Here is a 13,043-nt window from a genome sequence, read left to right as displayed (position 1 = left end):
AAGTGGGAGGGTTAATAATAAAAACAAATCAGATTTGCACAGAAGAACCTTTGGAAGGTTGATCCTCAAGTTGAAGCACGTACGTGTAGTGCACATCCGCAGTTATGCTGACCCCGTGTCGTCTCTACGTCACTAATGGCAGCCGCTCATCTCTTAGCATTGTCAGCACATCGCTTTTAGCGTGCCAGCAATAGCATCATCGTGCAGCCAGGGAGCATGCTCAGTCAGCGTCAGTGTGTGTGCGCCGTGCGTGCGTGCGTGTGTGTGTGCGTGTGTGTCTGTGTGTGTGTGTGTGTGTGTGTGTGTGTGCATGTGTGCAGCACACTCTGAATGCTGATCAGCTGCAATGATGTCACACCTTGTGATGTCACAAAAAAAGGGGGGGGAAGGAGGTGGATGATGGAAATGAAAAGACAAAGGCACAAAAAGGACTGATGTCAACTGGCACCAGACATGCGAGATCATATAAAATCGGGAATATGTGTTGTGCCCCCCCCCCCCCCCCCAAAAAAAAAAAAAACCTGCCACCATCACCACCTAGCATCCACAGCTTTACAATATTTGGTTACCATGGCAACAGCTACAGGCCTAAATGCGGCCACCTTGTAGATGGTGCATTCACTAAAAGACGGAGCTGTTCCTGATTTGTTTAATATGGGAACGCTAACAGCCAATCATTTCATGGCCTTCCTATGAAAATGTCCACTCCAGTGCTTTAAGTATGGACACAACAGGTTTCATTGTATTATTTAAATATTATCTATCCATCAACATTTACATTTTAAGGAGATGCTACAGACACTGCGAAATCCCTGTGCTCTTTGTTTTTGTTTGAATGTTCACCAAAGATAAGTAGATTAACTGAGAAAAACAAATCAGTCTATCTATAACTAGGATGCTGATTGGAATTTTGTGCGGATTGGAACCCGGAAGTGACGGCCCATGGAAATGGAGATTTATTTGCAAACCCATGTAGCAGTTAGTGTTTTTTTATTTCCATGTTGACTGTTTCTATAACACTTCCTTAGACGTAGTACCCTTCACATCCAGCAGATAGCGGTGTTGTGCGGATAGGCGGTTCAGATAATGGATGGATATTTGCATAGTGATTCAGAGGTGAACTTAAAAATAAAAAATAAATATTCAATTTAAGTGTATTTTGGGCAAAGTTATTTATTGGTATCAAATATTGCGCATCCATCAATAAAATCAATCATTTTTGTAAACAAGACCCAAAAAAAAGCCCTAAAGAAAAAACACAACATATATGAACAGTTAAAAAAGGTTTTAAAAAAGTGGTCATATACGATACCTTATTTTATTTCAGTGGCAATCACATTAGCATGTGCAGGTGTTCTTTAGAAAAGAGTAGATATTTTTGGTCAGTGTGCCAAAGAACAAATTGCTTTGGGGGCCTGGCTCAGACTGGTGTGACACTTTGCAATTTGTACCCGATACCTTTTGTTCACACCTCCTTTCCCGGCTATCCATACGTACGAGTGTGCATTGCATAAGAGATACACGTGCATGTGCTCATGCACTTTTGCGATCAGCCAGTGGCCTCATCTGCTTCCCTTAGCTGTAAATGACTCCCACTGCAAAGTCAGAAGAGATGCTTGCTCTTCGTTCGCTCCATTTTCAATAGATTTTACATCCTGACAATGACATTGTGTTCTATTCATCTCCCAAAACAGCCCTCACCACTTTGAAAGTGAAGTCGAATTTTGAGCTTTTACAGCAAAATTGATCATTTTTCTTGTCGGGAAAAAAGGTCTAGCCAAGTTCTAGCTGACGGCAATCACAATATTATCATCACAGGGTTTGATCCCGGGTCATTGTAGTTTAGGGCTGTCACTATATAAAATATTTTTAGATTCGATTATTCAATCAATAACTCCATCGATTAATTGAATAATCAGATGGATATTATTTTGATTAGAGTTTATTAGCAAATTAATTTGGTATTATTTAGTGATCAAAAAACAACTAAACAGCAGTCAGATAATATCACACTCAAAAGATCGATGGTCATTGTTTTCTAAAGTAAAAGCAGATGTTTGCTGATGTCTTACTTTGATTAAATACAAAATCAGTTTGCTTCCATGAAGGACTAGAAAAATCAAACAATTATTACTTTAGAGAGCCTAAACTTAGAAGATTTGAAAAAAATCGATCACTGGATTATTAAAATATAAGACGATTATCTTGATATAGGAATTGTTTTCGATTAATCGATTAATTTTGACACCCCCAGACAGCAAAAGATTTACTTGTTTGTTTGAAGTATAGTTTGTAAGTATTTTTGCCACCTTTGATTTGTCAGCATTAATTATTTAATTTGTCTTTATTCTGGCCCACTGACACCATCCCAATGACTCAGTGTTAAATGTGTGAGCTCAGCTTCCTTTAATATTGGATCTCTTTAGTCACCGCACAGTACACACCGGCTCATATGATCTCACACACGTATGACGATGCACACACATGCCCCAGCATGGAGGCGCAGGACTGTACATTTTCCACAATTTCGGGCCAATCGCTCAGCTGGTGACCTCAAGTCTGCTGGCGTCCAATCCAATCAAAAAGCAGGGTGAGCTCACCGTCCGCCCGTGCCCCGTCTCGATTGGCTACCGTCGCTTTCGGAGCAGACTGTGCGTCGCGGGGGAGGATCATGTCGCTCCCTCTCAGCTTAGCCGAGCAGGCAAGGAAGGACATGACACAAATATTCCATTGCTTCCCCATCTCTTCCCTGTGGCGGTCCATCCTTTATTTATTTTTCTAATCCTCGCATCCGATCTGCTCCCCGCATCCCTCACGAGGATGAACAATCCGTCACGATGTGCTCCTGCTTGATCTTTTGGGAAGTCACATTCCACCTGACGTTCCTCAGCGGATGCTAGCGGGATGTGAAGCATCATGAAGACACTCTCTGAACTTCAGCTTTAATCTTGGGAACTTTACATTTTCCACTTTCTTTTTTGTGGGTTTCACTTTTGTTTGTTTTGCCAAAATGCCTGAAGTTAATTATTTGTTCTCTGTATCCTGGGGATACATTAAGGTAAGATGTTATTTTAGCTGGAATAGTAATAGATAATAAAAAAATTGGTTTTATAACCCTTTATTGGTCATTTCATCTTTCATTACATTTACAAAAATGCAATATTAATAGAATGACACACTTTTTAGTGTATCCTCTGAGATGATGACGATAACGGGCTGCAAATAGAACAAAAAAAATCATACGTATTCAGAGATACTGTTCATTACCTGACTTGTTCAAAGCTATAAAAATCTCACTGCTTACTAGTGCCATATTAATATGAACTTTTCTGTGATTAAAAACTGACTTAGTTTATTTTTTATATGGGGAGGAATGTTTTCCCTCTTTTGTTGTATCATTAGTTTCCTATGGTTATTGAATTTTATTTATATAATTTAGGTATATGTATATTTTTTTTATTTTAGGTAAGCTTCATCATTTTTCCATCCATCCATTTTCTGAATTCTTCTATGGTTATTTTATATATATGTATGTATGTATATGATCAGCAAGGATAGCTTGCACTAATCCATTGCTGCTGTTCAATGTCATCGAAAAAAAGCCAAATTATTTTTAAAGCTACTATACTACTCATTAAAATAAATATGTAACAATCTTAATTGAAAATTTTAAACGTGACAAAGGTTTAGCCGTCCTCTAGAGAGCTTCGTGTGCGTCATACAGCTTTTCAGGCTGGAACAAGGCAATGAAACACGAATTACTATTCATTCATTTATGTGTGCTTGTTTATTTATTTGAGTCATGTGTTTTTCGTCACTTTTCAGTATTCAGAGTTTTTATGAATCACAAAAGTGCTCTTCAGATGAACCTTTGTGTCCATTAAAAAAAGGGGAGGTGTTATTCAATAACACAAACAATAGCGCAGTAAGCACTCTCGTGGCACCGTAATGGTCTATTTCAAGTGATCAATAGTAAATACCGATTCCTGTGTTTCTGTCAATATGCATGCATAATGTTTTTAGCCTGAAGGAAGTGACTCTTTTAGGAATCCTTTTTTGTTTTATTTTTTATTTTTTTTATGAGTTGTTGCGCAATTTTGCTATGGAAGCACTATGGAAAATCCTCCGATTTCAAGCACCCTCAATCCATCAAATCACAAAACCGCAACTGATAAGTGAGCTCCTGCCACTTCAATTAGACCCGCGTGACGTAAGGGACAGGCACAAACTGACTGTTACGCAAGAAATGCTGAACTAAATATTAGGTTACGGCGAAAGATGGCGATGCACTCGCAAGGCATCCAATCAGGGAAAAAAAACTTTACAATGATGATTTTGAGATTAATTTTTGATCTAATTCGTCCAGATCCTACTCTGGAGTCACCTGCTTGTTTATTTTGCTTTTTGAAAATCTTGTTACAAGGGTTAAATCCTTCCTTTGTATTTGGCCCAAACAACGGGACACCTTTGCCCAAAATATCGTGACAAAGCTTGATCGCATCCCCTAGCCGTGCCCTGGTTGTCATGGTAACAAAAGGCAAACTTATCATAGGCATATCCATCCATCTTCTATCAGGCTTATCCTTAATAGGGTTGTGGGCGAGCTAGCACCTTCCCCAGTTGACATTGGGTGCTTACATTAATCCCGTTCTTGGCTACAGTTTCTTCTCATTTTTGTTTATACAGCTTCAGTCAGAGGTTTTAACCTCAAGTTAGAATTAGTTTTTATATTCCATGTTTGTATTTTGACAACCTTGAGACATATCGCACAATAGATTGATTGGTTTATGCCTTTAATACATTATGGAAAAATGTGTGCAAACGGTTTGGGGAAGGAAGGTTGTTTGCTGCTAATGGTTAGATTAGTGTGACGTGGAAGAACAACCTTCTGGATAAATGGATGAGCCAGTACTTAAGTCTAGAATGTTTTGTTCATGTATTTTTTGTATTCCACGCGGCGCGTCCCGAAGTGACCCTATAAAGAGACACGTGTGTTTCTTTGCAGTTCAAAAGGATGTTGAATCGAGAACTGACTCACCTGTCAGAGATGAGTCGCTCTGGGAATCAGGTGTCTGAGTTCATCTCCAGCACCTTCCTAGGTGAGATGGGTTCTTCTATATTCAATTTTTTTATCAGGCGCCATATTGTCTCCTGTTTTATCTTCATGCTAAATCCTCTATCAGCTTTTTGGACCGTCATCTGATTCTTCCGCCTTTTGCAGACAAGCAACATGAGGTCGAGATGCCGTCACCTCAGTCTCAAAAGGACAAGGAGAAGAAGAACAAGCCTATGTCTCAGATCAGCGGTGTCAAGAAGTTGCAACACTCCTCCAGCCTCACCAACTCCAACATCGCTCGCTTTGGCGTCAAGACGGAGACGGAAGATGAGCTGGGGAAGGTATGCGCCTATTTTTTTTTTCTTGTTCCGTTCAACCTTCACTGTTCCAGCCAACATCTATTCAGTAATACCATGTACCAGAAAAGCTCATCCCGTGTCTGCAGTATTAAGCTTTCGCCACTAGATGGTGCAAACAGACTGTGTAAAATTGCATTACAAATAACAAATAAAAACGCCATCAATGAATTAAACTTAACAACAACACCAAGATGACAACAAAGTCGTGCTTTAATTGTGTTGGTTTGGCTTTGAAACTCAAATATTTCCTGTGATTCTCCAACAGGAGCTGGAACAAGTGAACAAATGGGGCCTTAACGTTTTTAAGATCTCCGAATTCTCTGGGAATCGGCCACTGACAGTCATGATGTACACCATATTCCAGGTAGCACTTCTTGCCTCCCGCTCACCAAAAGGTATTAAGTCAGCCTTTGGATTTGAAAAATTAATTCTTTGCTGTTTGTTTCAGGAGCGAGACTTGTTGAAAACCTTTAAAATTCCACTGGACACCTTTATTACCTATTTGATGACCTTAGAGGACCACTATCACGGCGACGTGGCCTACCATAACAATATCCACGCTGCTGACGTCACACAGTCTACCCACGTGCTGCTTTCCACACCGGCACTTGAGGTCAAGACCACACACACACACACACATTTTTTGGTTTTTATTAATTTATTTATTTATTTGCAAAACTGAGACCTCTTCCCTCTTTGGTATATTAATTGTCAAATTGTGGCATTTTTCTTTAAAAATGTTTCTTGTTGTACTTGTGATTTTTTTCCCCTTGTAATGCCACTTTTGTGTCATTTTTCTCTTGAATAAGGGCTTTCTTTTCATAACCCTAGAAATTTTGACACAATTTTATTTCCCATTAAATTCCATCTTTATTCTTGTAAGTTTTTCACTTTTGTTGGAAAACTTAAAAGGACATCTCTAGTGCCATACGTAACATTTCAATTTAATTTTCTTGTAAATTAGTACTTTTTCTCTGTAACATTTTTGCGTAAAAATTACTACTTTAGTCCTGTGAGTATCACCTTGTGTTTGCTGTCGTAAAATCATGATCTTTAGTTCCGTGGCGTATTGCAAAATTACTTGCAAAATTATATACGTATCTCTTAACACTGACTTTTTCTCATGACCTGTTTTCCCCACAGCACTTTCAGTGTTCTTAGCAAACAGGTTTTTTTCTCGGAAAGTGATGTTTTTAGTCTCGTAACACCGTGTACTGAAGAAGAAGCGCGTTCACGCTCGCATACACACGAGCATGAACGCACCAGTGAGCACGCCACAATAAGCTTCAATCAAACCCGAGCTCACTGCAATCAATGGCTGGTGCTTGTGAGGATATTTTTAACTTTTGCTTTTCTGATTCCCCCTTCCTTTCTCTCTCCCTTGCTGGCAGGCGGTGTTCACGGACCTGGAGATCCTTGCCGCCATTTTTGCCAGCGCCATTCACGACGTGGACCACCCAGGAGTATCTAACCAGTTCCTCATCAACACCAGTGAGTCTATAAGCGGTGCTATCTTAGCGCCTACATCACTTTTGGTCACACAATACTCTCTCCTCACGTGGGAACACACACACACACGCACAATGTGTTTGCTTGTGAATATTTTCTTTCATCCAGGTCATTTGATTGTCAGCATTGAATCGATTACAACCGAACTATCCCAGCAGTCCTAGAAAAGCGAACATTAATTATATTTAATAATCAAAACCATATTAATATAGTATTTTGAATATTTAAGAAATCAGTAAGTGCTCCACGGAAAAAAGTTTGTAGACAGGGAAATACAGTTTGCTCCTATTCATATTGCAAATATAAGAAATTAAATGTTTATTTTGTATTCAAAACAAAGAAATCAATTACACACACACATACACACAGACTTGAACAAATGCGAGGTCCACGTGGCAGAGCTTCACGTGTGTGCATCTGTTCACGTGTGAAGACAGGTGTCCTCGTGCCGTCACGAGTTCCAAGTGGCTCATCAAACGTGCTGTTTAGCTTCAACTCAACATTATTAGCCACTCAGGCTAGCAGCTCTTCTGGGAAACTCAGCAGAGTCACTTTCAGAACAAGTTGCTTCACGAGCTGGGTTGAACAAAATGGCAAAGCTGTTATAAAAAGCACTATTTCCTGCCAATCATCGTTACTTCAAGTACATTTGGAAAATCTTCACAGAGCTTCTCTTCACCTTTTATTACGTCACAGCCTTATTCAAAAACGTTAAATTTTGAAGAAAAGAAGAAAAACCTTTTCCTTACTTAGCTTAATTGTCTCACTGTTTCCGTCCCGGCAGACTCTGAACTGGCGCTGATGTACAACGACGCATCAGTGCTGGAGAACCACCACCTGGCCGTGGGCTTCAAGCTCCTGCAGGAGGAGAACTGCGACATCTTCCAGAATCTCACCAAAAAACAACGACAATCATTGCGCAAGATGGTCATCGACATTGTGAGTGCAAAAACATCCGTCTGTCTGTCTGTCTGTCTGTCAATCCCTTTACAGTTGTGTTTAAATCTTCCAGTGTTGATTAGTTCTCCTGATGAGTCCTAACGTGCTGCTTTACATCTTAGGTGTTGGCTACTGACATGTCCAAGCACATGAATCTATTGGCTGACCTGAAAACCATGGTGGAAACTAAAAAGGTGACCAGCTCGGGAGTCTTGCTGCTGGACAACTACTCCGACCGGATACAGGTCCATTTTCACATCATTCGTCCTAAACACGGTCTATTCCAAAGTCCAATTGAAAACTTTTTTAATAATAATCGCTAACTTGATTTGTAGGTTCTGCAGAACATGGTTCACTGCGCCGACCTAAGCAACCCCACCAAGCCGCTGCAGCTATACAGGCAGTGGACCGACCGCATCATGGAGGAATTTTTCAGCCAGGGCGACCGCGAGAGGGAGCGAGGCATGGAGATCAGCCCTATGTGCGACAAGCACAACGCTTCTGTCGAAAAGAGCCAGGTGAGACTCTTTGTACCTCTTTGGTGGTTCGTGTTGCGTTGGCCAACCAGGTCAGTTCTCATGAAGTGTCCCCCGACGCGCAGGTGGGTTTCATCGACTACATCGTCCACCCCCTGTGGGAGACGTGGGCCGACCTAGTGCATCCGGACGCTCAGGACATTTTGGACACGCTTGAGGACAACCGGGAGTGGTACCAAAGCACCATCCCCCAAAGCCCCTCGCCCACCCTGGACGAGCCCGAAGACGGCGGGCGGCACCCGGGCGGGGACAAGTTCCAGTTTGAGCTGACACTGGAGGAGGACGGCGAGTCGGACACGGAGAAAGACAGCGGCAGCCAGCCGGAGGAGGATGAAGAAGAAGAGGAAGATGAGGACGAGGATGAAAACAGCTGCACGGACTCCAAAACCCTCTGCACGCAGGACTCGGAATGCACTGAGATTCCCTTGGACGAGCAGGTGGCCGAGGAAGAGGAGGTCGCCGAGGAGGGTGACTCTCCCTGCTCGCAAACATGTGTCGTGGAGGAGGAGGAGGAAGAGGCTGTAGCGGAAGGGAAGGAAGATGAGGCGGAAGTGAAATCTCCTGACACATAACAGTTTAGGGAGTGATGAACTGCTTCTTAGTAATGATTATTTATAGAATTTTTATTTTGGGGGGGGGTATGTTTTTATCTTACTTGTATGTTCCCCTTCTGCCCTGCTCAGACATTGCTTTCAAAGGGGAAGTCAAGTCCAAAATCTTCTCGACTTAAATTTGATGGCGCTCCACTTCTCTATACACAGCATTCTGATATGTGCCGTATTTATGGAACATGAAGTAGAATCTGTCTTTATGTCAGTAGCAAGTCGCCGTACAAGGCAAAATGGCCGCCCCTTGAGAATGATAAAAACGGGTAGATAAATAATTTCATTAATTCATGTTCCATAAACACAACATTAATCTGAAATACTGTATTTAGACGAGTTGAGGTAGTTTAGAACATGTTGTGAAGACATTTTTTGACTTGACTTACGCTTTAAGCCTGCTCTAGACTGTAGCACACGAGCAAAAGATGATGCTGCAAAATTTCACGCATGCTCGCACTAGGCCGTTTGAACCGTGCTTGAGTCCATAATGTTTAATTGTGATGTGTACACTTCACCTCAGAGGTGGCCCGGCACGATTTGGCACCAACATGCAACGCCGACATTATTAGATTAGAAAAAAGTAAATGAAAAAACTTGAAATAATCCACAGAATAAAAACAAGGCAGTTCAAAATAGTAAAAAAAAAATCCACCTCGTGCGCTTACAGATGGGCAATGTGCGTGTCATGTAATTAATAATAATCGCCACTTTGCAATAGAAATAAATAGAATAACTAGAAAAAATCCAGAGTTAAAAAAAAGCTATGGCAGACATTGACATGCAATTTTCATGTCATATGATTATTATTTGTACCCGTGCCAGTTATCCATGATAATTGCCCTCTTGTGAAATCAGCATGAATAGAACAACTAAAAATAATCCACAAATTATCCTCTTGCATCTTGCGTAGTTAAAATAAACCCCAGAATGTCAAAAAGTCCACATCTGACTACCAGCTAATGGTAACAACCGCCACCTTGCACATTACAACTGAACAGAACAGCTAGATATAATCCACAGAGTAAAGAAAGAATTGTGGCAAAACCAGCACGGTTTCAAATGGCCTTTGACTGTAAAAGGCCTACAGGATAGATCAGGCTTCAGCCGACACCCAGCACACATGAGCGCAGCTCAAACATGAGAAGCGCACGTCTGGTTCAAACATGTCCACCCACCGGTACTCTGTCACTTTTTGTTGTTGTTGTTGTTTTTGCACTCAGGAAAACTTTATATTCCTGTTCACACTAAGGTGCCGTATTTCCTGCTCCATCATTTGACCTTCTTCTCCTAAGTCTGAGAGGGTGTGTGTGTGTGTGCGTGCGTGCATGATGGCCTTTAGAAACACATTACGGATGTGGAAGTCTTCCTTGGAAAGTAGACGGATACTGTCTTTGTCTTGTTGTCTTCTGGTCTTTTCTACACTTTTGTTTTACTGAGTGCGAGCGTACAATGAGGTCCTTGTGCGTGTGTGAGAGACTCTTGTGAGGTGTTTGCACTTGCTCCGATAGCATTTATACTCCTTAATCTACTCCCACTCGGCTAACTTGCTAGGACTTTATGATTAGCTTTTCTTTTGACCATGGAGGAGGTGGAAAAACAAAAAAAAAACACAAGTTGAAGTGGGGTGAAGCCTTTAAATCTTCTTGTTGCCTACAGTTCTTTTTGAACGCATCTTGAGACAATGCAATGCTTTCTAGTCCATACAATGAAAAAGCACCTTTTTTTCTTTTGTCAAAGAATTTGTCCTCGACACGAGTAACCATGTTTAGTGATTAGCGGAGTGATTTTTTTTTATTGTTTTGTCACTTCCTGTTTTGTTTTTTTCACTGCATTGAAGTTGGTAGTTTGTAATTTATTTAAATTTGATCTTTTTTTTACCCCAATATTTTCAACTTGCTTTTTTCCATTTTTATATCATTGTTTATTTTTATTTCCGTTCAGTGTTATTTCATTTTCAACTTTAATCAATCTGAGATGTTTTTAATTAATCTAACATGCCAACTTGTCTCCCTCACTCAAACGCTTTTTTCACCATTTCCACACATAACTTGTTAATATATTTTTTCCTCCCTTAATTTGAATCCTATAAAGTTGGTACAGTACATAAGTCACTGTAGCATAGAAAAGCTTGCCAGTTTAAAAACCCAAATATTATTCTTATATTTTTCCTTCTTTTTCTGTGTACATGAAACACAATCAGCAGTTGCCAAAAAAGAAAAAACACACTTGAAGACTGCACACTGATTTTATTTATTTTACTTTATTTGATCTCTCGTTTTGTTTGTGCCAAATGTTTTCCCCCTCCATTCCCCCCCCCTCATGCTCACCTGATGCCCTTATCTGTAATACGATCTTTTTCGGTTTAACCGCTGTTTACAAACATGATATTTGTTGTTGTGTATATACTATATAGTTATTATTATTATCATTATTATTATTATTATTAATGTTATTACTATCATCCGTTTGTTGTAAATGGTCAACTTTTAATCATCCCTTTTGGTGATGGTGTGGCTGTAATCGCGTACATCTTGTTGAGAGAATGTGTCAGAGAAAAAAATAATCATAAGGTTTTAAAAAATTGTTGCTTGGGGTGGGGGTAACTAACGAGGGGGGTTTAAGCCAAATTCATTTCTAAAAAGCAACTGTTCCTTGGCTCATGGGCTGTGCCTTAAATCCAACACTCTGTCGCCCTTTTTTTTCTTTCTATCTATCTTCTTCTGCTGCTGCATTAGAAACGTACAGTGGCCTGCAGGGACAAAGTTGCAAAACTCAAAACAAATGTCCATGTTGTTGGAATTGTGGCATAAATCACAATATTATTTAGGATGGAAATTTCAAAATACAGTAATTATGTTGCACGGTACTGCGCAATTGAACCACCAAATGTATAAAAGAAAAAAATGTGACAGAAAAAGTTTTAACAAAAAAAGATTTTGAAACAAATAAACAACAATCAATGGTCAGTAGCCTTGCGACAATATATATAAAAATTGACATAAATCAACAAAAAGTATCTTATAGTCACATTTAGCAATACAATAGGGAAACAAACATTTAAATGTGTTTTGGGGAACTTTGTACTGTGAAGTTGTCACAGCCAAACAAAAACACATGTTTTCATCAATCAACAATTGGGTCTTTCACAACAAGTAGATTTGTTTTGCTTCTTTGTTTCTGCTACTTCTGGGCCACCGTAACGATGGCCTCACCTCTTGATAAAATGCCTTTTTGTTTCACGTTTGAAGCCAAACCTTTGCTCATGGAAAGCACACAGGCTTGGCGACACACGCACACACGTGCACATTCAGCCGCTGCTGCATTAAATTTGGCTGAAACACTGACAATGAGTGTGTGTGTCGCTAATAAACATCCCCCTTCCTTCCTTCCCTCCTTCCTTCCTTCCCTTCCTGGCAATAGAACACAACACTCCGGCAAACAGAGACGCTTCTTCTGACACATATACTGTAGATGCTAAACAGCCCTGGCCCAATGGAAACAGTCTGTTGTTCTTTTTTGTGTTTTATTTTTTAATGGTATGAAAGGAAAAACACAAACTGTAACTTTGAAATAAAAAAAGAAGAAGAAGAAGAAGAAGAAAATAAAAAGGTCTTCAGGACAATTATTTTTTGGGGTTATGTCTTTAGAATGCCAACTTGTCTGGACGTTTCACAGGACAATTCCAAATGTTATTTTAATGGAATCCTTGTTGATTGCAGTCTATTGGATAGAACTGTAGAGCATAACACTTTGTGTATAAAAAAGTAAAAAGAATGAAAAAAAAATGTTTTATATGCAATGGATTAAATAAAAGCATGGGTTGATTCTGCCTAAATGGGGTATTCCATCATTTTTTCAATTATGCATACAAAAAGACACATTTAGCTAAATTACATATTGCAGTATCCAATTTTCTCACAAAAAGTCAATACATAAATATTTTTAACGTAATTACTAATTACACATTTTTAAATTAATTGAAACATTTGTCTGCATGAAATAAGATTAAAGATCAAATTTTGCAAACAAAACATTTACA

General features: G+C 39.8%; 1 protein-coding gene across 5 annotated transcripts in view; it reads left to right on the top strand.

Annotated features, from left to right (window-relative positions):
- pde4d (phosphodiesterase 4D, cAMP-specific) overlaps positions 1 to 12,839 on the top strand; it is a 119,628-nt gene extending 106,789 nt beyond the window's left edge. For all 5 annotated transcript variants that reach the window (XM_049763932.1, XM_049763933.2, XM_049763934.2 and 2 more), the window contains 9 exons: positions 5,006 to 5,099; positions 5,222 to 5,397; positions 5,681 to 5,779; positions 5,864 to 6,028; positions 6,807 to 6,906; positions 7,709 to 7,863; positions 7,986 to 8,108; positions 8,199 to 8,381; positions 8,465 to 12,839. In XM_049763932.1, coding sequence (XP_049619889.1) covers positions 5,006 to 5,099; positions 5,222 to 5,397; positions 5,681 to 5,779; positions 5,864 to 6,028; positions 6,807 to 6,906; positions 7,709 to 7,863; positions 7,986 to 8,108; positions 8,199 to 8,381; positions 8,465 to 8,971 — 1,602 coding nt within the window. In that variant the 3' untranslated portion in view covers positions 8,972 to 12,839. The remainder of the gene's footprint in view (positions 1 to 5,005; positions 5,100 to 5,221; positions 5,398 to 5,680; positions 5,780 to 5,863; positions 6,029 to 6,806; positions 6,907 to 7,708; positions 7,864 to 7,985; positions 8,109 to 8,198; positions 8,382 to 8,464) is intronic.
- The last annotated feature ends 204 nt before the right edge of the window (positions 12,840 to 13,043 follow it).

Source organism: Syngnathus scovelli, chromosome 3, assembly GCF_024217435.2.
Source record: "Syngnathus scovelli strain Florida chromosome 3, RoL_Ssco_1.2, whole genome shotgun sequence".
Taxonomy (NCBI): Eukaryota; Metazoa; Chordata; class Actinopteri; order Syngnathiformes; family Syngnathidae; genus Syngnathus; species Syngnathus scovelli.
Note: the sequence above shows the minus strand (reverse complement) of the source record. Positions and strands in the feature narration are given on the sequence as shown.